At 40.5% G+C, this 24,786-nt stretch overlaps 1 protein-coding gene across 11 annotated transcripts in view; it reads right to left on the reverse strand.

Annotated features, from left to right (window-relative positions):
• The window catches only part of TSPAN8 (tetraspanin 8), a 249,805-nt gene that overhangs the window by 77,387 nt on the left and 147,632 nt on the right, over positions 1–24,786 (reverse strand). For 10 of the 11 annotated variants that reach the window (XM_082351728.1, XM_082351727.1, XM_082351725.1 and 7 more), the window contains exon 5: positions 13,921–13,970. In XM_082351728.1, coding sequence (XP_082207854.1) covers positions 13,921–13,970 — 50 coding nt within the window. Of the gene's footprint in view, positions 1–13,920; positions 13,971–15,146; positions 15,294–24,786 lie in introns of all 11 variants that reach the window. The other variant, XM_082351721.1, reaches the window with a different exon arrangement.

Genomic DNA, 24,786 nt, shown 5'->3' on the forward strand with positions numbered 1-24,786 from the left:
CTGCAGGTGTCCATGTGTTTGGGGCAAAACGAGCCACTGCTTGACAATTGTAAAGAAAGAGAGAACAGCTGTTTGCATCTGGATATGGAGGGGGGGGGGGTAAGAAAGAGAGAACAGCTGTGGCAGATAAGAAAGTGAGCAAGTGAGCAGCTGCTGGTAATTCAGAATCTACCAGACTGCCCAGAATAATTGAAATCCAGAAGAAGCATGCAAGACTCGACTTAACTGCTTTACTGTATCCTGCTCTTCATTAGATCCTACTTGTCCTTCGTTAGAGACATTGCCATGAGAGCCACAGGAGGGCTCCCAGCAGGAATATCAACCCCCAGCTCCCCATCCATAACCCTTTGGAGAAGCAAAGCAAGAGAGTTAAAATGGCACAGACTTTTCTTCCAGTAAGTCCATACTTACTTTTACGAGAAGAGAAGTCTATGGTTGGTAAGGGAAAGAATACTAACCGATGATGGATCTATCACAAAATGGTGCGAAAAGAATTCTTTCTATATTACAAGAGGTTGTGGTCATTTTGACGATGATCTCACATTGTAGAATTCAGTAGGCTAACAAAAATATGTGATAACTTAAGCATAATTTATACTTCAAAAAATATATTTTAAAACCCTGTCAGTAGTTTCAATGTTTCTTTTTCTGTGTATATATAATCCTATGAATGTGTATACATAGAAACCTTTCCCTCTACTTTCTTTTTTATTTTTTGTAAAATGAAGAGGATAACATCTTTGTATCATGCATTGGGTAACAAAATGTTGAGTTTGGTTTTCTGCTTCACACTGGTTCTTCTAGTCAGCTGCGATTCTAGGATAAATTGAGTGACCCAAAAGTATGTCAGTCTATTTCTCACCTTCCTCAACACAGAAGAAAAGCATCTCACCACTCCAGTTTGTAGAATTTCACCTCTTTAGTTTCTGAAAGGCACAGTTCAAGAGAAGAAAAAAGAAGCTACTGCACAATGTTATTTATTACTGAATTATATACAACTACATGCCCCAAGTAAAAGAATAAACAAATTATATGGCAATCTATACATATGTAAAGAAATCATTTTGAAGATAGTGATGGAGAAAATGCTTGTGATATAACATTCATGGAGAAGACTCTGCTAAGATGATTCATAAGTGAAAAGTTGAATGCAAAATGTACACTGTGATTACAACTAAGGCACCAGGAGGGACCTTCAAGATGGCGGAGGAGCAAGACATGGAAATCAACTTCCTCCCCACAGATACATCAGAAATACATCTACATGTGGAACAACTCCTACAGAACACCTACTGAACGCTGGCAGAAGACCTCAGACTTCCCAAAAGGCAAGAAACTCCCCACATACCTGGGTAGGCAAAAGAAAAAACAGAGACAAAAGAATAGGGATGGGACCTGCACCTCTGGGAGGGAGCTGTGAAGGAGGAAAGGTTTCCACACGCTAGGAAGCCCCTTCGCGGGCGGAGACTGCGGGTGGCGGAGGGGGAAGCTTCGGAGCCGCGGAGGAGAGCACAGCCACAGGGGTGCGGAGGGCAAAGCGGAGAGATTCCCGCACAGAGGATCGGGGCCAACCACCACTCACCAGCCCGAGAGGCTTGTCTGCTCACCCGCCGGAGCGGGTGGGGGCTGGGAGCTGAGGCTCAGGCTTCGGTCGGATCTCAGGGAGAGGACTGGGGTTGGTTGCGTGAACAGAGCCTGAAGGGGGCTAGTGCGCCACAGCTAGCCGGCAGGGAGTCCGGGAAAAAGTCTGGAACTACTGAAGAGGCAAGAAACCATGGTTTTGGGGTGCGCAAAGAGAGGGGATTCAGAGCACCGCCTAAATGAGCTTCAGGGACGGCATGAGCCACGGCTATCAGCGCGGACCCCAGAGACGGGCATGAGACGCTAAGGCTGCTGCTGCCGCCACCAAGAAGCCTGTGTGCGAGCACAGGTCACTCTCCACACCGCCCCTCCCGGGAGCCTGTGCAGCCCGCCACTGCCAGGGTCCCGTGATCCAGGGACAACTTCCCCGGGAAAACACACGGCGTGCCTCAGGCTGTTGCAATGTCACGCCGGCCTCTGCCACCGCAGGCTCGCCCCGCATTCCAATTATGACTATCATACTCCTCCCTCCCCACCGGCCTGAGTGAGCAAGAGCCCCCTAATCAGCCGCGGCTTTAACCCCATCCTGTCTGGGTGGGGAACAGAAGCCTGAGGATGACCTACACGCAGAGGCGGGTCCAAATCCAAAGCTGAACCCCGGGAGCTGTGCGAACAAAGAAGAGAAAGGGAAATTTCTCTGTGCAGCCTCAGGAGCAGCAGATTAAATCCCCACAATCAACTTGAGGTAGGCTGCATCTGTGGAATACCTGAAGAGACAATGAATCATCCCAAAATTGAGGCAGTGGACTTTGGGAGAAACTGTGGAATTGGGGTTTGCTGTCTGCGACTGATTAGCTTCTGATTTTTTTTTTTTAGGTCTTTATTGAATTTGTTATGATATCGCTTCTGTTTTATGTTTTGTTCTTTTGCCCATGAGGCATGTGGGATCTTAGCTCCCCGACCAGGGATCGAACCCACACCCGCTGCACTGGAAGGTGAACTCTCAAGCACTGGACCGCCAGGGAAGTCCCTCTGATTTTCATGTTTATCTTAGTTTAGTTTTTAGCACTTGTTATCATTGGTGGATTTGTTTATTGGTTTGGCTGTTCTCTTCGTTTATTTATTTATTTATTTATTTATTTATTTATTTATTTTAACAAAAAAAATTTTTTTTTTATTTATTAAAAAAATTTTTTTTTCTTTCTTTTTTTCTCCCTTTTCTTCTGAGCTGTGTGGCTGACAGGATCTTTGTGCTTCTGCCAGGTGTCAGGCCTGAGCCTCCGAGGTGGGAGAGCCAAGTTCAGGACACTGGACCACCAGAGACCTCCCAGCCCCTCGTAATATCAATCGGCAAGAGCTCTCCCAGAGATCTCCATCTCAGCACTAAGACCCAGCTCCACCCAAAGGCCAGCAAGCTCCAGTGCTGGACGCCCCATGTCAAACAACTAGCAAGACAGGAACACAACCACACCCATTAGCACAGAGGGTGCCTTAAATCATAATAAGTTCACAGACACCCTAAAACACGACACTGCACATGGTCCTGTCCACCAGAAAGACAAGATGCATCCTCATCTGCCAGAACACAGGCACCAGTCCCCTCCACCAGGAGGCCTACACAGCCCACTGAACCAACCTTACCCACTGAGGGCAGACACCAAAGATAATGGGAACTACGAACCTGCAGCCTGTGAAAAGGAGACCCCAAATACAGTAAGTTAAGCAAAATGAGAAGACAGAGAAATATGCAGCAGATGAGGGAGCAAGGTAAAAACCCACCAGACCAAACAAATGAAGAAGAAATAGGCAGTTTACCTGAAAAAGAATTCAGAGTAATGATAGTAAAGGTGATCCAAAATCTTGGAAATAGAATGGAGAAAATACAAGAAACGTTTAACAACGATCTAGAAGAACTAAAGAGCAAACAAACAATGATGAACAACACAATAAATGAAATTTAAAATTCTCTAGAAGGAATTAATAGCAGAAAAACTGAGGCAGAAGAACGGATAAGTGACCTGGAAGATAAAATAGTGGAAATAACTACCACAGAGCAGAATAAAGACAAAAGAATGAAAAGAATTGAGGACAGTCTCAGAGACCTCTCGGACAACACTGAACTCACCAACATTCCAATTATAGGGGTCCCAGAAGAAGAAGAGAAAAAGAAACGGACTGAGAAAATATTTGAAGAGATTATAGTTGAAAACTTCCCTAATATGGGAAAGGAAATAGTCAATTAAGTCCAGGAAGCACAGAGAGTCCTATACAGGATAAATCCAAGGAGAAACACGTCAAGACACATAATAATCAAACTATCAAAAATTAAGTACAAAGAAAAAATATTAAAAGCAGGAAGAGAAGAGCAACAAATAACACACAAGGGAATCCCCATAAGGTTAACAGCTGATCTTTCAGCAGAAACTCTGCAAGCCAGAAGGGAGTGGCAGGACATTTTTAAAGTGATGAAAGGGAAAAAACTACAACCAAGATTACTCTACCCAGCAAGGATCTCATTCAGATTTGTCGGAGAAATTAAAACCTTTACAGACAAGCAAAAGCTAAGAGAATTCAGCACCACCAAACCAGCTTTACAACAAATGCTAAAGGAACTTCTCTAGGCAGGAAACACAAGAGCAGGAAAAGACCTACAATAACAAGCCCCAAACCATTAAGAAAATGGTAATAGGAACCTACATATCGATAATTACCTTAAATGTAAATGGATTAATGCTCCAACCAAAAGACTGGCTGAATGGATACAAAAACAAGACCCATTTACATGCTGTCTACAAGAGACCCACTTCAGACCTAGGAACACATAAATACTGAAAGTGAGGGGATGGAAAAAGATATTCCATGCAAATGGAAATCAAAAGAAAGCTGGAGTAGCAATTCTCATATCAGACAAAATAGACTTTAAAATAAAGACTATTACAAGAGACAAAGAAGGACACTACATAATGATCAAGGGATCAATCCAAGAAGAAGATATAACAATTGTAAATATTTATGCACCCAACATAGGAGCACCTTAATACATAAGGCAAATGCTAACAGCCATAAAAGGGGAAATTGAGGGACTTCCCTGGTGGTTCAGTGGTTAAGAATCCGCCTGCCAATGCAGGGGACATGGGTTTGATCCCTGGTCCGGGAAGATCCCACATGCTGTGCAGCAGCTAAGCCGGTGTGCCACAACTACTGAGCCTGCGCTCTAGAGCCTGCATGCCACAACTACTGAAGCCCGCATGCCTAGATCCCACGCTCTGCAACAAGAGACGCCACTGCAATGAGAAGCCCGTGCACTGCAATGAAGAGTAGCCCCGCTCGCTGAAACTAGAGAAAGCCCGCATGCTGCAATGAAGACCCAATGCAGCCAAAAATAAAAAAAAATTATTAATTATTTTAAAAAAGGGGAAATCGACAGTAACACAATAATAGTAGGGGACTTTAACACCTCGCTTTCACCAATGAACAGATCACGCAAAATGAAAATAAATAAGGAAACACAAGCTTTAAATGATACATTAAACAAGATGGACTTAATTGATATTTACAGGACATTCCATCCAAAAACAACAGAATAAACTTTCTTCTCAAGTGCTCATAGAACATTCGCCAGGATAGACCATATCTTGGGTCACAAATCAAGCCTTGGTAAATTTAAGAAAATGGAAATAGTATCAAGTATCATTTCCGACCTGTCCCATATGAGACTACATATCAATTACAGAAAAAAATCTGTAAAAAATACAAACACGTGGAGGCTAAACAATACACTACTAAATAACCAAGAGATCACTGAAGAAATCAAAGAGGAAATCAAAAACTACCTAGAAACAAATGACAGTGAAAACACAATGATCCAAAACCTATGGGATGAAGCAAAAGCAGTTCGAAAAGGGAAGTTTATAGCAATACAATCCTACCTCAAGAAACAAGAAACATCTCAAACAACCTAACTGTACACCTAAAGCAATTAGAGACAGAAGAACAAAAAAACCCCAAAGTTAGCAGAAGGAAAGAAATCATAAAGATCAGATCAGAAATAAATGAAAAAGAACTGAAGGAAACAATAGCAAAGATCAATACAACTAAAAGCTGGTTCTTTGACAAGATAAACAAAATTGATAAACCACTAGCCAGACTCATCAAGAAAAAAAGCGAGAAGACTCAAATCATCAAGTGGGGTTCTTGGTTGGTAAATCAAGGGCCAGGTGGTTGGGACACTAGTCCTTTGGCGATTACTCTCTCTCACTTTTCTCCTAATCCAGGTTGCAGAATCATATCTTAAGAGTTGGAGGCATATTTAGAGACTGGCTAATTTCTCTTGATAATCACCAAGGAAGAACCAAGAATGGCCTGTGACAAAGTTCCCAGATGTTTTGCGACCCAGGTAAGTAACTTTCCTCAAAGCAAATTAGATTAATGTTTCTATCCACAGCTCACCTCTCAGGTCCAGGCTTTGTTCCCTGGTCTGGCACTGAAAGAAGTGCTTGAGCTTTAAACAAGGTGGAAAAAACATGAGATGTCGTCCACTCTTGATTTTCCCATCGCGTACTCCTGCAACAGTAGACTCCAAAGTTTAAAGACTTTTTACTATGTCAAAGTTGCCTCTGAATCAGCCTTGTCTATTCAGCTGTTCCCTGGGGACATTGTGATAGGCTCATCGTTACAGTATGAGCATCTTTATACAAGGTCTGTTTTCCGGATATTTTGAAACTTCCCCAAGCCCTGCTTATGTAAAGTGTGAATGTTCCATATTAACATAAGGTACTCTTGCACTCTGAGCGTGGAGTAACTCAAGACCCGTGACAAACTTGTATGTTTTCCAAAATATGTTTGCAGCATTTCCCTCTTGCCTATAAAATAGCATTAAAGGAAATGTCTCGCTCCATAAATATAACTGTCAAGTACTTAAGTGACTTGCACTTCATCATCATCATCACCAAAATAGTAAAGTGCCTTTTTTGTCCAGGGCTAGGATCATAGTGTACTGGGCATATTCCACAGATATTTGAGTAACACATTGAGAAGATGCAGCCACTGGGTTTTTATCAAACTTTTCTAAAGGGACCATAACATCCAGTTGTTTCCAGATATAATTTCTGTATTTTAAGTGTGATGGCTAATTTTATGTGTCAACTAGACTGGACCATGGGATGCCCAGGTATTTGGTCAAACGTTATGCAGTGTTTCTGTGAGGGTGTTTCTGAATGAGATTAACATTTAAATTGGTAGACTGAGTAAAGCAGATTGCCCTCCATAATGTGAGTGTGCCTCATCCAGTCAGTTGAAGGCCTGAATAGAATAAAAAGTCTTGACTCCCCGCCAAAGTGAGGATTCTCCCTGCCTGATGGCCTACATACCAGTATATTGACTTTTTCCTGCCTTTGAACTTGAACTGAAACATTGGCCCTTTCCAAGTCATGAGCCTACTGGCCTTCAGACTGGAACTACACCATTAGCTCTCCTGGGTCTCCAGCTTCATCCACTCACCCTGCAGATCTTGAAACTTGCCAGCCTCCATAATTACACAAGCCAATTCCTTACAATAAATCTCTATCTCTTTACATACACATTCTATGGGTTTTCCTTCTCTTGAGAACACTGACTAATAGAACACATAAGAATCAACATATTATTCAAGATGGAAGATTCTGTCCACTGACAGAGGATTCTGGGAAGATAGTGGAGGAGGGAGCACCAGGAATCCGGCTCGCCATGCAAACAACAATTGGCAGAATCTCTCTGATGTACTTGGAACTCTGGAATCTGTTGAAGGCTTGCAATTTCTAGGGAAAGCCTTGGATGGTAAATTGCAGTTAATTTTAGTCAATTTCAGCTCTTAGCACAGTAGCAGCTATCCATCCCCCACTCCCAGCCCCATGGCAGGCAGCTGTGCTGATGTTCCTGGAGCAGCTTGCACACAGCTTGTGGGAGCCAGGGCAGGCAAAAAGGATCCTGTCCTCTAAATATTGGAAACCTATGCACTGCTCACTGATTGCTGTTTCTGATCACAGAGGTGCAGACAAAAAGGCAGGCAGCCATTGTTGCAAGCCCTTCCAGATGAAATGAATTCCAGGGAATTTAAAGGGCCAGCCTTCTGCCCCTACCCGCTTCATTTTTCACTTTTCCCTCTTCCAGAAGCCAGACATTAAAGATTAGGACATTCAAAAACAACTACATATATGGGGAAAATTAGAAAGTGACCATGCATGACCAGGGAAAGGCTCAGAAAAGAGCTGATAAGACCTTAAGTTTACAACTCAGCCTGACCCTCAGCATAAAGACACCTGACACAATTAAAAACAAACATATAAACAAACAAAAACAAAAAACAAGAATAATGGCAAAACCCAGCAAATCCTGGGGAAGAGGGAGAATCTGATTTCCAGAGTTACCACATTATTAGATTCAAATGTCCAGTGTGCAAAAAAAGCACACGGCCTACAAAGAAACAGGAAAGTACAGCTCATTTAAAGGTAAAAAATAAATCAACAGAAACTCTCTCTGTAAAGACCTAATGGCAGATATCCAAGACAAAGACTTAAAACAACTGTTTTAAAAATGCTCAAAGAATTAAAGGAAGATATAGAAAAACTCAAGAAGATGATGTGTGAACAAAATGGAAATATTATTAAAGAGACAGAAGATCTAAAAAGAAATCAAAAGGAAATTCTGGAGCTGAAAAGTACAGAAACTGAAATGAAAAAATTCACTACAGGTAAAGGCAGGTTTGAGCAATCAGAAGAAAGTATCAGCAAATTTTAAGATAGGAAAATGGAAATTATTAAGTATGAGGAACAGAAAGAAAAATGATTAAAGGAAAGCAAATGAATCTATGTTATTGCAAATGGCAAAATTTCATTCTTTTTATAGCTGAGTAGTATGCCATTGTGTATATGTACCACATCTTCTTTATCCATTCAGCTATTGATGGACATTCAGGCTGCTTCCATATCTTGGCTATTGTAAATAATGCTGCAGTGAATGTGGAGGTACAGGTAACTTTTCAAGTTAGTGTTTTCATTTTTCTTTGGATAAATACCCAGAAGTGAGTTGATGAATCCTATGGTAGTTCTATTTTTAATTTTTTGAGGAACCTCCATACTGTTCTCCATAGTGGCTGTATCAATTTACATTCCCACCAACAATGTAGGAGGGTTCCCTTTTCTCCACAGTCTCTCCAACACTTATTTCTGTACAGCACAGGGAATATAGTCAATATTTTATAATAACTTTGTATGGAGTATAATCTATAAAAATATCAAATTAGTGCATTTTACAACTGAAACAATATAATATTGTAAGCCAACTATATTTCAATAAAATAATAATAATAATAAAATAAAATATAACCATCACCAATTAAAAGAAAACAAGTGAACAAGGCCCAAGGAACCTGTGGGACACCATAAATCTAATCCAGTAAAACTAAGATGTGCAAAAAAATATATAGCATCTTTATTTTCTTATCCTTATAACTCAATCTCTTCCAGATTAAACAATCTATGTCTGGTAAATGCTCAGTCTTTCAAACTTCCTCCCTCTTTGCTCCTACAGGAAGTGTCATCTTGGGGTACATAGGCACTGATGTGACTTCATTATGGCAAGTGTTGGGAGGATGGGGGATCTTGGATCCCATTCACCATCTGAGTTCTTGCTGGTTCCTGCTGTGGGACTATATCTAGGTCCTGAACTGATATCTGCTGAAGTGAAAATGGACCTATCTGTCTTTGGGGCATTGTGCTGGCATTCGCTGCTGAAGTCAATAAGAGCAGCCAATTATCTCTGGTCTTGAACTCTTTCATATCCCCCATTATGTTCTTTGACTAGTCCTCAGACCTCCGAACAATCTAGTCCCACTCCATTACCTCTCTGGCCTCTTCCTTGTCACTCTTCCCTTTGCCTAGCCTTCCCCAAGCACATTAATCTCCTTGCTGTTCCTTAATGCACCTGGCATGTTTCTACATCAGGGTCTTTGTACCACTGTTCCCTCTGTTTGGAAGTCATGGCTTGCTCCCTCACTGTATTCAAGCCTTTGCTCCAATGTCATCTTCTCTTTACACATTCCTTAACCATCTTATTTAAAACTGAACATGACTCCTGAGCTCCCACACTCCCTTCTTGCTTTATTTTATCCATGACAATCAACACTATCAAATATATCATATGCTTTGCTTATTTGTTTGATTTATTATCTGTTTCCCTCCTCATGAATGTAGGTTCACTGTAGAGATTAGGGCTGATAAATAGTGCAGAGGACTCAGAATTGATATGGTATCTGCTCCATGACTTTGGGATTCAATGAAGTGCATCAATGCCTTAAGTAAGGATGAGCACTGAATGGTACAATAAACACCTCATATGATTTGGGGTGGAATCAAGTCAGTATCAGGCTGCCCCACATCCATTCATGTCCTCCACTTTTCAGATTTCCATAACTGTCCTCTTCTCAGCCTCTACTGGCTTTTATTTTAAAACTCCAAAGGTGCTAACAAATGACAAAGATGTCTTATTTTCTTATCAAAAATTTATTGAGGGCATACATACTTAAATTTTTGTGTTAGTGAAGGTAATTCTAGCTGCTATAACAAAAACATTTCAACCAAATAGAACCTATTTCTCACTGAGATGATCAACCCAGGGTGGCTGGTGGGTGGGGTTTTACCCACAGAGGGATTTAAGAGCCCAGGCATGTCCCATCTATGGCTCCACCCTCCCTGTCAGTTACTCAGCATCCAGTTAGGAGAGGAAACAGAGGATGAAAGAGACAGAGCAGTTGCCTAACCACCTTGACCACACACATCACTTCTGCTCACATACCGTTGGTTAGAACTAGATCATGGAATAACTGGATGCAAGAAGCCATGGAAATTGCAGTCTCTGCCTGGGCAACTCTTTCCCTGTGCCAATTCTATGCCATAGAAGGAAAAGCACAGATCTTGGGCAGTTAGCTATTTCTACCATGCGTGTTGCATGATATGTAAGCATTTTCACATACATTGCTTCATTAATTCTTTCAACATCTTCATAAACTATTAAGATCATTCCTACTATACAGAGAAGGAGACTGATACCCAGAGATAAAAATTGAGGCTTTAGAATGTGACTCCATTTTTGGAGATTTGCATTTTTAATATAGTCTTTATGGAGATATAATTCACATACCATACAATTCACTAATTTAAAATGTACAAAGCAATGGTTTGTAGTATGTTCACAGAGTTGTGCAACCATCACCATGATCAATTTTAGAATATTTGAATCACCCCAAAAAGAAATTTTGTACTCTTTAGCATTTCCTTCCCATTTTCTCCTCAGCCCCCTCAGCCCTAAGCAACCACTAATCTACCTCCTGTCTCTACAGATTTGCATATTCTGGACATTTAATATAAAGGAAATCATACAATGTGTGGTCTTTTGTGACTGGCTTCTTTCACTCACCTTCATGATTTCAAGGTTCATCTGTGTTGTAGCATGGATCATTCCTTTATCTCTTTTTATTGCCCCAAAATATGGCACTGAATGGATAAAGCACAAATTTGTTTATCCATTCATCACGTGATCGACACTTGGATTGTTTCCATTTTGCCTATCATGGATAATGTTGCTATGAACATTTGTAAACAAGTTTTTATGTGAACATATGTTTTTATTTTTCTTGGGTATATACCTAGGAACAGAATTGCTGGGTCATATGGTAATCCATGTGTAAGCTTTTTGAGGGACTGCCAGACTCCTTTCCAAAGTGGCTGTGTCCTTTTACAATCTCCCTAGCAGTGTAGAGGGTTCCCATTTATCCACATACTCCCCCCACACTTGTTATTATTCCTCTTTTTTATAGTGGGATTTGCATTTTGAGAGATGACTACTTCGGTCAACTTCAAGACTTAGAATTATGGTTCAGTTCCTTCAGTAAGAAACTAGATAAGGAGAGAGGGGCTTAGGAAACATTTGAAAGGATTTGTCTTCTGTGCTCTTTCTCCTAGGTACACATACCTTATCCTGCCATCTGGATGCCCAGGAACCTGAAGTGGTGGCACTCCATGAATGCTTGCCCTTCTTGGGCACGTTCCTTCTTGCCCCACATTCCAGACTTTTCCTGACCACTCCTTTCCTGACACCCCGCAATAAATAATTGGATGCAGAAAGTTTTAAGCCTTTTTGTTTTGACCTATCCATGTCGACCCTGTGGACTTTCTGATCTGAGAATATTTTGACCCCTGTGTTTGGGAGTTAAAACTTTACATTAAAACTCTGCATACATAGATTAAAATACTCATTAAGAAAGTATTTTTAGAGCCATAGTAATTTCTATTAAGTTACTATAATTCCTTGATAAAATTTTTATTCCCAGGCATTAAGATATTTCTAATTTTTTTCCATTTTAATTGTTAATTTACTGAAATTCTTTTCATTGGAATCAATTATTTTCCACATAAGGTTTAAATGAAAATGTTATTCAATGTGGTTTTCCTCCTTATTGCTCATATCAAATTTTTATTGATTATAGTTTCTGCAATTGCAGCTTTTCTTTTATAGCCATTATTTGTACCAAATCCAATTGTCTCAGGTCAAATTATTCATACCTAAACTTAGTCAAAAAATTGGATTCTTCTGTCAATTTTTAGGCAATAATAAATTTTAACATGTGCCAGTGTAGTTGTTGGCAGTTTTATTTAGTGTTGATTACTTCTGCCAAGTCTAATTTTTCCGTTTAACGTTTGCATGTTTCAATGTGAGCATTAAGGCACGATTCTTCAGATTTTCATCTCTAACAAATTTTATCATGTGCAGTTTTCACCACTGTCATTTTCTTTTGTACTGATTATTCCTGCCAATAATATTTAGTAGGAAATGGATAAAGGACTGATAGTTGGACATTTTTTTATTTTTAATGAGAAAACTGTGAGAAGTTTCCTCAGCTATTTCAAAGTTGTTCTGCTGTCTGGAATTTCTCTGTATTGATGACTTAATTCTTTAACATATTTCCAGTCAAGTTGTGTATTCTGTACTAACCACTCATGTTGATGGCAGAGCAATGAGCAAATGGTGGAATTATCATATCCTTGGGTCAAACGTCCCTGGATCAATATAATCCTGGGTCACAAAATTAATCTGTTCAATGTGTTCTATACCTGATTCATCATTGGAATCAGCTGGGGAACTTCTTTTAAACATACAGGTTCCTGGGCTTCCCTGGTGGCACAGTGGTTGAGAGTCTGCCTGCCAATGCAGGGGACATGGGTTCGAGCCCTGGTCTGGGAAGATCCCACATGGCACGGAGCAGCTGGGCCCGTGAGCCGCAGTTACTGAGCCTGCGCGTCTGGAGCCTGTGCTCCGCAACAAGAGAGGCCGCGATAGTGAGAGGCCCGCGCACCGCGATGAAGCGTGGCCCCCACTTGCCACAACTAGAGAAAGCCCTCGCACAGAAATGAAGACCTAACACAGCCATAAATAAATAAATAAATAAATTTAAACATACAGGTTCCTAACCCACCTCTTCCATCCCTATCTGCCCCAAGTCAGCAAAGTCTCACTTTACATGTCTGAGATAGGCTCCCAGCAGCTATTTAATTTTTTCTTAATTCCTCTAATGATTCTCATGTCTATCCACGGGCGTCTTCTGGGCTAAGCCATACCCAGAAGGGGGCTGTCCACTTGAGCCTATGTCAGAATAGTTTTATAACTTACCAAAAAAGAGAAAAAGGATATTAAGGAGGAAAAGGAAACTGCTGGTGGCCAAGAAACAGTGGGTGGGTGTGCTCACTGGAAGGTCCTGGTAAAGATATAAGAGGCATGCAGGCAGTGGTCGTCAATTTGGAGGTCAAGAGAAGGAGATGGAAGTAAAGCAGCACCGTTCAGAGTCTAAGTTCTCAAACCTTAGGCACTACTGAGTCTTCTCTCTTTTCTGGTCCTTGTTCTGCTTTGCTTGGTTTGGGGGGGACTTTTAAGGCTGGGCAAGATGGTGCCCTGCTCAGTGACTAAATTGTCAGTAACCTGATAGAGCAGATGTGAATCTCAGTCTACAACTCAAGGTGGGAGAGAAATAGAAGTTCATTTTCTGTGACAACTTATTTTCTATTTTTGAGATGCCCATTCATTGTAGGAAAGAAAATAAGTTCAGTCAGTTCAAGGTTTTCCTTCTCTTACCCCAAGGTGGGTAAAAGTAGGGTAGTGGACCAGTAGTTTTAGTGCCAATGTGTTTTGAATGGAAGGCTACTATGTCACCTGCAGAGGCAGATGGATCCACACCCAAAGTTTGGTTCAGATGTTGCTACTGATGCTGCCACACATACACACCAAAATGGTATAGAAATGTTTATTACTTACATAATTGGTGTCTGTGTCTGGGGTGAGCAGGATAGGCTTCTTAAGCAAGTCTGAAATAAAAAAGCAAGGAAATGAGACTGGCCTGGGTTTTTATTGTGGTTAGGGTTTGGGGCTGGGCATGAGAGTCCCCATGCAGCAACGTCTTGTGGTTTGGCTGGTGCCAAAATGGTGAGCACCCAGGCTTTTTTATCAGCTTGTCCAGATGGGGGGCAGAAAGGGAAGAGGAAGAGGTAAGGCTTAGAAGGTGTCGGCGGTCAAATATCAAAATATGAAATCAGATTATTCATTAGAAGGGCATTTGTCTTTGATTTCACTTGTCCACACAGAAATCCTCTGAAGCAACCAGCATCTCGTCTGATCCTTGGTATTTAAGAATAATTATTATTACAGTTATATTTATTGATTAATTACAAAGTCCCAGGAACTCTTGTGTCTTACATGTACATTTCATTTAATCCTGACTGCAGTCTTATGAGACAAGTACTATTATTATCCCAATTAAAGATGAGGAGAGTGAGGCACAGAAGTAATGGCATCTGGGACTTCCCTGGCGGTCCAGTGGTTAAGTCTCTGCGCTTCCACTGCGGGGGGCGCGGGTTCGGTCCCTGGTTGGGGAACTAAGATCCCGCATGCCGAGTGGTGTGGCCAAAATAATAATAAATAAATAAATAAATAAATAAACGTTAAAAAAAGAAAAAAAGATGTAATGGCATCTCCCTGCTGCTGGACTCAGGCTGTCTGGCTTCAGATTCTGTGCTCTAACCTCTGCATTATACCTCTCTTTCTTGTCTTCCTGGTCCCTCTCATCCTACCACTACATGATAAAACTGAGCTGCTTTGGTGCACAGGAAGTTCCAAGAGGCTGTCTCCACCTCTAGAGCTTCCTGCTTCCATGTGAATCTAATCCTGGAAGCAGGGCTCTAATCCCACTCTCCAGAAATGGGTCAGCCAGGATCCGGGCAGAAATCAAATGGCACTTTCAAATTGGGTAATTTAAGGAGAACTCATAAAGGAACTGCTTACAAAAATGTGGGAAGAGTTCAGGAAAAGCAACAGAGAATGGGACAGGGATCCATCACCACCCTACACCCCAGCCTGAATGAATGAGGGGAGGAAGTGGTTACAGGAACCAAGAAAGTGAGTTGTGGGGAGAAGGCCATCTGAGAGGATCTGTGGCCTTTAGTTGAGGAGCACAGCTGGGAAGACAAAGGAATAAATATCCTGACCTTACTTTCCTCCTGCTCTCCAGATCTCTTGCCAATGTCTTCTACTAGTCAAACCCAATGGAAGAATGGAGGGAAAGGAAATTGTTGATGCATTCCGTATGGACAGCCACCCAGGGCACCAGGCAGGATGAAGGATGGGAAGTGGATCTGTGGGGTAAAATGGAAAATGTCCATCATAGGCTTACCGATATCTATGCTTTTGTCACTCCTCCTCCCTCTCTTCTCTCCCCAGTCTAGGTAAAAAACAAACAGACAAATATATATATATATTCAGGAAGCTGGCAGGAGCAGAAAGGAAGCTCTTTTCTCTCTCTCTCAATTTCTCTCTCTCCCTTTGCTCACCCTCTCCATTTCTTAGAAACCCATTCAACTGCCAGTATTAGAGGGTCTGCCATATATTGGCTTAAACGCAAAAAGGTTTACGTGGTTCACATAAGTAGTTTTATGACCCAATGAGCCATCGAGAACCCATCTTTCAGCTCTACCATCATCGACATTTTCGCTTTCATCCTCACTCTGGTTGTCTTATGATTCTAAGATGGCTGTTACTGCTCCAAGCAGCACATCGGTACATCTGTGTAGTAGGCAGAAAGAAGGATAAAGGAAAAAGAGGAAGAAAAAGCCCCCCAGAAATGTATCATTTATATCTCATTGGCCAGATAGTGTCATATAACCACCTTGAACCCTTGGACTACAAGAGAATGTGTCCAGCAATTGTCTTTAGTTGGGAGAATTCGAGTTCTCTTCAAAAGGATGGAAAGAAAATAGATACTGGGTAGGCAGCTATTGGTGCCTGACATACTTAACATTTTATCTATATTAGAAATCTGCTCTGCTCCCATAACTCTTTAGGCCATTGGAAATCAAATCTAGGAAGAGACTTATAGACACTCAGAGAGAGAAAGAGAGAGAGAGGGAGAGGTGGATAAATAGATGGATAGATAGATGGATAGATAGATAGAGAGATATAAAATTAAGCACATGACTGCTCAGCTAGTACACATTCCTTAGACCTTCCTGCAGCTAGATGTGAACGTTTGCCCATCTTCTCACCAACTGAATGTGAGTAGAAGAGGTATGTGCCCCTGTGTTTAGGCCTTAAGACACAGGACATGTGTTCCTATGCAGTTTCTTCCCCTTCCTACAGTCTAAAAGCTAGTGCCTGTGACCAGCTTCTGCTACGCTCTAGGGGATAATGGACCAACAAGACGGCATATCTCTAAATGTCTACATGGATCAGAGACATGGCCAAACCTGGACTGTTAAATCCAAGGCTGTTATGAGAAAGAGATAAGAGCTTCTTCGTTCTATAAAGCTACTTCTTTTTGAGGTCTCTATGTCACAGCCTCAAATACCTTCTGTTCCAAACATGATTCTCCAGGATGGTTACTACCTCATGCAAAGCTGTGCCTGGTTTTATTTGCGATATTTTCCCAGACTCCCCAATGCAGAATTCAGATGGGAAGAAGCGGGATTATTCTTGTGGATTAGCAGCCATTCTTTGGGCAGTCTGGATGTTCTCAAGAAGGATGAAGACAAACAGGAGCTAAAGTTATGCATAAGAGGGGTACAGAGTAACAGCTAAAGGAGACCAGGACATAAGAAGGCCACAGTGGGAAATTCTCACAGTCCTTCCTCTAGGTCAGCGGGGAGACTGAGTCTCATTCAACCAAATCTTGATTTGTTCAGTTTTCTAGGTCTATATCACTTGAGGCAGTTATAGTCACAGACTCATTGGTAATGATGCCATTGGGGCTTTTCTTAACATTGTACCTCTTTTTCCTGTCTTCCTGGTAAATTTTGCTTTTGTGATTGAATTTTATCATTTGTCAAGTGAGTGGCTGAAGTATTTAAAATTCTAGAGAGAATATAGCAAATGACTGTGGAGACAAGTATTGACATGAGAATCATTAGAAGGCCTTGGACAATGCCTCTTAGCCAAGATCCTGCCTCATCTGGGATTATCCAGGAAAACAAATCCCATCTCCACCCTGAGTCTTTAGTGAAGGGATGTTTGACCTAAATAGGTTTGTATAATACTTGTTCATCCTCCTGATTTATCCAGAGAAACAAAACTATGGAAAGAAAGTTTAAGAATCTCACAGATGGTTATGAAAAGGAGATGAAGAAGGATGTGGTAGTTTGTTATGTTATTTTTAGGGTACAGGAGGTCTTGAACTGAAGATCTTGGATAGAAGCTATCCATTTTGAGCAGCCTGCTGCTTTGTCCAAAGATCTTGGAAAAGCTATCACCTTCTTGATGTCGTCTTCTGGAAGATTCCAAGGGATTCTGTTTTGGATCTCCTGTTGATATAGAAGTCTAGGAAATAAATGTATGATAACTTTTTTACTGGAAACAAGGATCCAAGGGTTGATTCCCTAGAGTTTTACTGCAGTGTTTATGGCTAACAACACTTGATATGATCCTTTCCAATGAAGTTTGAGAAGAGTCTTATGTTGTTGTTGTTTCCTGTAATCCAAGACTTGAGGCTGAAGGTCATGCAGGGGTTCCTGTGCTTTATGATTGAGAGAAGCTGCTTGGACCTTTGATTATGAACTTGAATATGCTGCATTCATATTCTATAGTATTTGCCATGTTGGACTATAAAAGAGCAGTCAAGAGAGGGGGTGAGAACCCTAAGGGCAATGGGCATCTAGTGACAAGTTCATATGGGGACAGTCTATGAGTTCCTGTTAGACTGGCCCTAATGGCCATGAGAACTAGGGGCAAAGCCTTTGGCCTTGGCAACTAAAGTTCTTCAGATAGCTTTACAAGTCTCAGTTAGTACCTCAATCACTAGATAAATAGGTGGGTATTGCCAAGTGGAAAAAACAAAGTCTAAAAGTTTCTTTGCTACTATCAAAGGAGTTGCTTTATGGCAATGAAAGACTTCTAGAAGACCAGGAAACACAAAACACATTAGTAAGGACATATTCATAACCACATGAAGTGAGTAACTGAATGAAGTCCATTTGTAGATAGATTTCCAAAAGGTCCTAAAGGTTTTGGCTTGTCTTTATGCCTCAGCTTTACAATTCTCTCAAGATGGTAGGTTTGACAGATGGGAAATATGTCAGAGATGTACTCTGAGATCTTATTGAAATGTCCCTACCAACGTTTATTTTTGATGGTTTTTAAATTTGCCTTTCCATAGTGGGTCACAACATGTAACACTTTTTGAGAAGATTCATTTCAGCATCTTGGGGCAGACCAAGAGATCATCTTGGTGCCACTATAGCTTTCTGGGAGAAGAAAACAATTTGACTTTTTTCAATACACTTTTTCAGAATCAAATGCTTAATATTGGCGTTAACTCAAGACCTGACGCCAATAGTTAGGAGTCAGTTTTGGCTTTGACTCTTGGACTTGCTGGACAGCTTGGAGGTGTTAAAGCAGCTCATTTAGTGTAGTAACCTGCTAAAGCACTACCCTTTGCTCCCTGAGTCTGCTTTTTACTGTGGGGCTCAACCCTAATATAGCCAATTCCTTTGGCAAAACAAGGCATCTAATAGAACTTTTAAGTGACTGCCATGTTTAATTGGAAAACCAGATGCAGTTAAGAAGCCATACTGCTTCCAAAGCATATCAAAATCATGAATTACTCCACACACATATTTGTTATATGTATAGATAATTTGCTCTCTCATCTCTACCTAACTGGCAGGCTGCAATTGTAAGTGCTGCAATTTCAGCAACTTGTATAGATTTTGCCTCTGGGAAAAGACAATATTCACATAAGTCTGAGTGGGCTGCAATCACACACTAAGCTTGATAGCCTCTTTGTTCAGTTCTCAAATGGGATCCTTCCAAAAACAGTTCTAAATCTGGGTTGTCTAAAAGAGTTTCGAGGAGATCAGAGTGAGGCAAGGGAAATTCCTGAATACGTGCATGACAGTGGTGAGGTTTTCCTTCTTTTGAGAGAGGAAAAAAGTTGGAGGGCTTTGGGGACTATAGCAATGGATAGAAATATGTGTGAATGAGAAGAGGAGGATTTCATAGAAGGTCAGTCTAGAAACAGAAAAGCATTGAGTGTTTTCAATAAAGAGTAAGATCTGCATGACATGAAGGACCATAAGGTTAAGTGGAGATCTTAAGACTAAGTCAGTAGAAGCCTCAGTTAACTTTGCGGCTGTTGCCACTGAACACAAACAAAGAGGGTAGGCTTTTGGTGTAGGGTAAAATGAGAGGCTGTTTAAGTGATGGGCGTTTGAAACCCATTGTGCTGTTGAGTTAGAACCCTCAAAGCTTGTCTTTGGATCTTTTGTATACAAACAGAAAGAAAGGTCAATGGTAATTGGGGAGTGGAAGCATAGGAGCTTCTGAAAGGCATTTTTAAAGTTACACAAGGCTCTAGGTGAATCTATCCCAGACAGGGGCTCAGGTACTGGAAAATCAATCTGTACCAACACCAAATGATTCTTCTCTTCTATAGAATTCCAGAAAGATGTGGTCCAGCCACGGCACATTTAAGAGTGGCACCACATTAGCAAAGTAGCTTTCACTCCAACAGATTCACCATATTCATTCAACAGATTCATTACCCAGAAGAGAATGCTGATTAGTGAGAGGAATATCTGAGATTCCTACCACTGAAATGTTTTGGTTACTCCAAGGAAGGAATGATGGAAAGCTGGGTTGATGGTAGAAATGTGTACATCTGGTATCAAAAAAGGAAGATCCTAGATTTTTTTCATGATGGCATGGAAATTTCTTCTTTTTGTTTTAAGGGCAATTTTAGAAAACCAGAGAATCTACTTACTCAAAGAGGAGTCATTGTGTTAGACAAAGTTGGTACTTTGTCACTTTAGAGTCTGTCTTTCAATGAAAGTTAAGGCAAAGCAAGTGTTTTTCAGGGTCCTTTTTCCTTATGATACCCACAGGTATCTTTGTCTAGACTAGCCATAGAGATGTTTTTGTTCCTGGATTTATCTAAGTGCTTAATCTGAAAAGTTATTAAATTAATCTGTAATTTTTTTTTTTCTGAGCCAAAGTATCTTCAAAGCGCTCACCAAGCTCTTGTAATTCAGAGGGAAAGCAGTCTACCATCCTATATTCTGTTTTCTAACTAAATCTGTCACATCAGGTTTAAGACCATCAACAAAGAAGGTAGTTAGGGCAGCTGTGATATCTTCATTCCTATTGAGAAAAGAATATTCTAGAATGTGGTAGTTAAGCTGTTTCTGAAATCAGGGATGGATCTATTTTTCTCCCTCCTTACATAACTGGATTTTTCACCAACGAATTTTGACAGGAAATACCTCAGGAATAGCTGCTAAGAGATCTGATCCTATTTTTATACTTTTTACATTCATTTACAGTTAAAATTTGTCCCTTTTTTTTTGTTGTTTCATTTTGGTAATCAATCCATCCTGCTTTTCAAATGAAGTTCTACCATCTCTGGTTTCCCACAAAGAGATGAACTAACTGATAGAGATCAGGGAAGCCCAGACTCTAAATTCCTAAGACAATGCTTAAAATCTTCAACTAACTTCCATTTTTCCCTAGGAGGAATCAGAAAGTCCCTTGCTACATTATGAAAATCTGATCTTGACCAAGGTTTAAAGCTGCAGAATCATTTCCATCTACATTAAAAGATACTATGAGGAGATATTCTCCAGTGAGAGGACTATATTTAGGAATGGGCAGTGGAGGATAGAGAAGGGGGTTGAGATATGGTGCAAGAGAAGGAGGGAAGGAGCAGAGCAGGGACAGGAGGAAATTGAGATACAGGGGGCCAGGAGGAAAGCCAATCCAAAGATGGAGCAGAAGTGGAAAAAGAGAGCTTAAGTTTGGATTTTTAGATCCTTCACATTTTTATTAGATTTTCCTAAGGAGTCCTTAAGAGAAGTAATTTTATAACTTTGCTGTCTTTTAGAGGTTTTTTTGTCTTTAAAAGTCCTCTTCATACCAGTTAAATTTTTGTTGACCATTGAATATTTGGAATCTTTGAATCTTTTCATGCTAAGGTGCCATACAAAGGCATTGTCTTACTCATATCCCAAGTTCTAAACTACTCCCAAAGCTTCCAATGTTTACTGCTATTGGCTTTATAATGTTAAACCTATATTCAAGTGGCCTGAACAAACTAACGAAACCTCCTTGGCACTATGGCCCCACCATGACTGTGAGAACCTCTATTAGTAGAATGAATCAAACCAAGAGATGTATACCAAAGAGAATAAAGAGGAAGAATAAAGGCTTAGGCAGTGCTTCAACACCAAGAGATCTGGGCACTGGTGTGGTCCATAGAAGGACTTGCTCCTCTATGAAGTGGCCTGGGCTGAGCAGCAAAGGGGCCAATCCTGCCTGAATCTCAGCAGCAAAACTGTGGAAGAAATCAACTAGAGAGCCATTAGCATAAGGCTCTGAAGGAAGGCTCCAAAGAAGCATTCTACTTGGAGAAGGACAACGGAAAATTTTGCATGGCTTTAGCAGGAGGGGGTTGGCTGAAGTTCAGCTAGACCTAGCAGGATAAGGGGTTGGCTGAAGTCCAGCTAGTTTTGGAAATGGGAATAGAGGGATTGTTCTTGCGGAATAAGAGTCATTGTTCGGGCAGGCTGGATTTTACGGAGCGAGGTAAAAAGGAAGAATTAGGGGTTAAAGTCACATGTAAGAGGGGATGGGAAGGAACAGCTGCGGGGTGAGAGTGGGGATACAAGGACTTGTAAAGGCCAAAGTGGAAAATTCTCCAGTCTCAATTTGTTTGGGTCTCTTACATACAAAAGCAGTAAAATTTGTTTTCACGGGGGCCTTCAATGCCTTCATTCAAAGTGATTTCCAACAACGTGACCATGTCAGTGGGGACAATGTCTTGTAGCAGAACTCCCTTGACTAAGTTTCTTTAAGCTTCTGGACTAGGCTGTGGATTGGGGGATTCTGGGAAAATAAGAGGAACATTTCCTTTGATGGCCTCTTCTTTTCACAGAGGATAATTCAGATTTGTCGGGAATTTTGCAGGGTAGGATTCAAATGGAAAAAAGGTAAATCCAATGGATAAATTCTTCCACATTATTGCATGTACAGATAAATGTGAAAACCTTTTAGAATTCAGCAGTGTTCTTTTATTCTGTCAAGATCCCAGAATAATGAAACATAATTTTGAGGAAGAGAATTCAAAGTACTTGGATGTTTGCTTATTTTGGTTCAGGGGAATGCTGGCACCCTTAGAAGACTAGCCCTTAAGTATGCGATATTGGAATGGAAGTCAAGTAGGAAAAAGCATTGGTTCCTCTTACATAAACTTCAGCTGAATATAACTTTCTCATGACATTTCAGCCTTTTTTTCCCCTCCCATCTTGGATAGAAATAAGTGAAAAGATAGAACCAAAAGAAGGGACAGTATTAAAGAAATTTTCCAGATGTTTTAAAACCCTGGAAAGCATTCAATTCTGGTTTGATGTGGGGTATAAGTTAGCCCACTTATTTTTTTTCCCTGAATCATACAGCTGGTTCCTGAACTGAATGTTCATCTGTGCCCTTGTGAACAAGTTCCACCACAGTCAGAGGTGAAAATATTGGAGAGGCTTCCACAAATCTGAGTCACTGAAGGGAAACCGTGTGACTTCTGTCCTCCTCTTTATGATTAAAAAAATTGTAATAAAAGCATTGTTTTTGCCATAATTTCAAAGGAGGTCATAAAATTGATGGATCTTGCCAGAAGTGGATCATTTAAGTAACTATTTATTCCAACTTTGCCACAGATGTAGAGTAACATGCTGTAGGTGTTACTTGCCTGTACTTGAGTCTCATGAAATATAAAACCCATTCATTATTAAATTTGTCTTGTTTGAGGTTTATTTGAACTTGTTTTTTCAATGTGCATGGAATGTATAAAAATTGACTTTGTCCAAACCATTCATTTAATTGCTTTTGACTGCTTGGTGAACGTACCATATACCAGGCGTTGACAGTGTTTTGTGCTAAGAAAGCGTAATTCTGAAACAGCAGAAAACCAAGGATACTGTTGTCATAGTTTAATATAAAACCCATCAGGGCCAGGACACTGATGTTCATTATTTCATTCGTGTATCCCTGAAAAGCCTTAATGATGAATCATGTTGGTTCTTTCAGAATATGTATTTTCGGGCTTCCCTGGTGGTGCAGTGGTTGAGAGTCTGCCTGCCAATGCAGGGGACACGGGTTCGGGCCCTGGTCTAGGAAGATCCCACATGCCGCAGAGCAACTGGGCCCGTGAGCCACAATTACTGAGCCTGCACGTCTGGAACCTGTGCTCCGCAACAAGAGAGGCCGTGACAGTGAGAGGCCCGCGCGCCGCGATGAAGAGTGGTCCCCGCTTGCCGCAACTAGAGAAAGCCCTCGCACAGAAACGAAGACCCAACACAGGCATAAATAAATAAATAAATAAAAAGAATCACCAACAATTGTTAAATAATCACAGTTTAAAAAAAAAAAAGAATATGTATTTTCTTCTCTTCCATTTGCCGTTCAACTACTACATTCTGCTAAAGGCAGTGTTTAGAACATTTTTCAATTGTTTCAAGAACATATACTGTAGATATTCTATAATTTTTAGTGCTATGCTTTAAAATTTTTCTGAAAAAGATAACTTTTTTCCTGTACCTAAAAGGAAGGGTCTGCTTAAGGAAATTCAATTTAATAAGCTTATGTCAAATTAAGTGACTGGCATTGTGGTAAATCCTGTAAATATACTTTTTTTCAAAGATAAGATTTGTATATTTGCCTATGAGTACAGGGATATTTAGAAAAAAGATATACAAGAAATTAGAAAACAAAATAAAACTTTACAAGTGTTTCAAATTAGGGGTTCAGGTAAGTCTTTGGGTAAAATTGTTACATAAGTAAATTTTGTCTTCCTTTGCTCTCCTTATCCTTCTTAATGTTATTTTCTCTCAGTTGTGTATGCACTTTTTCAATCAGTTGTATAAACTAATTCACACTAGAGTAATTTTGATTGAAATCTCTAAATATTTGTTGGACATCTCCCCATGGATCAAACTCTGTACTTGGGACTACAGGCATTGTTTCTTTGATCTTCAGACTATCTCCTAAAGCATCAGTATTACCTGCAACCCTGTTAGAAATGCAGAATCTCAGACCAACTAAATTGAAACCTGCATTTTAACATTATCTCCAAGTGATTTGTAAACACATTAAAATTTGAGACAGTGGTCTGGAGCAAAGGTTCTCAAACTTTAGCTTAATCACATTCATCTGGGTGGCTTGTTATGAGGTCTATATTTGAAGAACCTCTGGTTTAGATGATATAAAAGAAATCCTTGCCTTTAAGCATTTTATAACAGCTGGGAAGCAAATTGATCATGCATTGAATAATTAGAGAACAGCTGAGTGCTAATCTATGTGATTTTGAGTTTAATGCAGTGGAGTTTTGAGAAGGGAAAGATTAATGTGGAGTTGAGTTGTCAGGAAAAGTTCCATTGCCTGGGAAAGGTGGTAACACTGATGAAATTGAGAAAGGCAGAAAGTATGGCCAATTTGTAAGAAAAGATGATATGTTTCATCACAGATATACTGAGCTAGAGGGACTGATGGACCAAAAGAAAGTTCATATCACTGACACTTGGAAATGCATGATTTTAGTGCAGCTCAAGCTAAGGATCAAAAGACCATTTGCATTGTGAGGGCAGGAACCTTCCCTTA

This window comes from Balaenoptera borealis (assembly GCF_965194805.1).
Source record: "Balaenoptera borealis genome assembly, chromosome: 13".
NCBI lineage: Eukaryota > Metazoa > Chordata > Mammalia > Artiodactyla > Balaenopteridae > Balaenoptera > Balaenoptera borealis.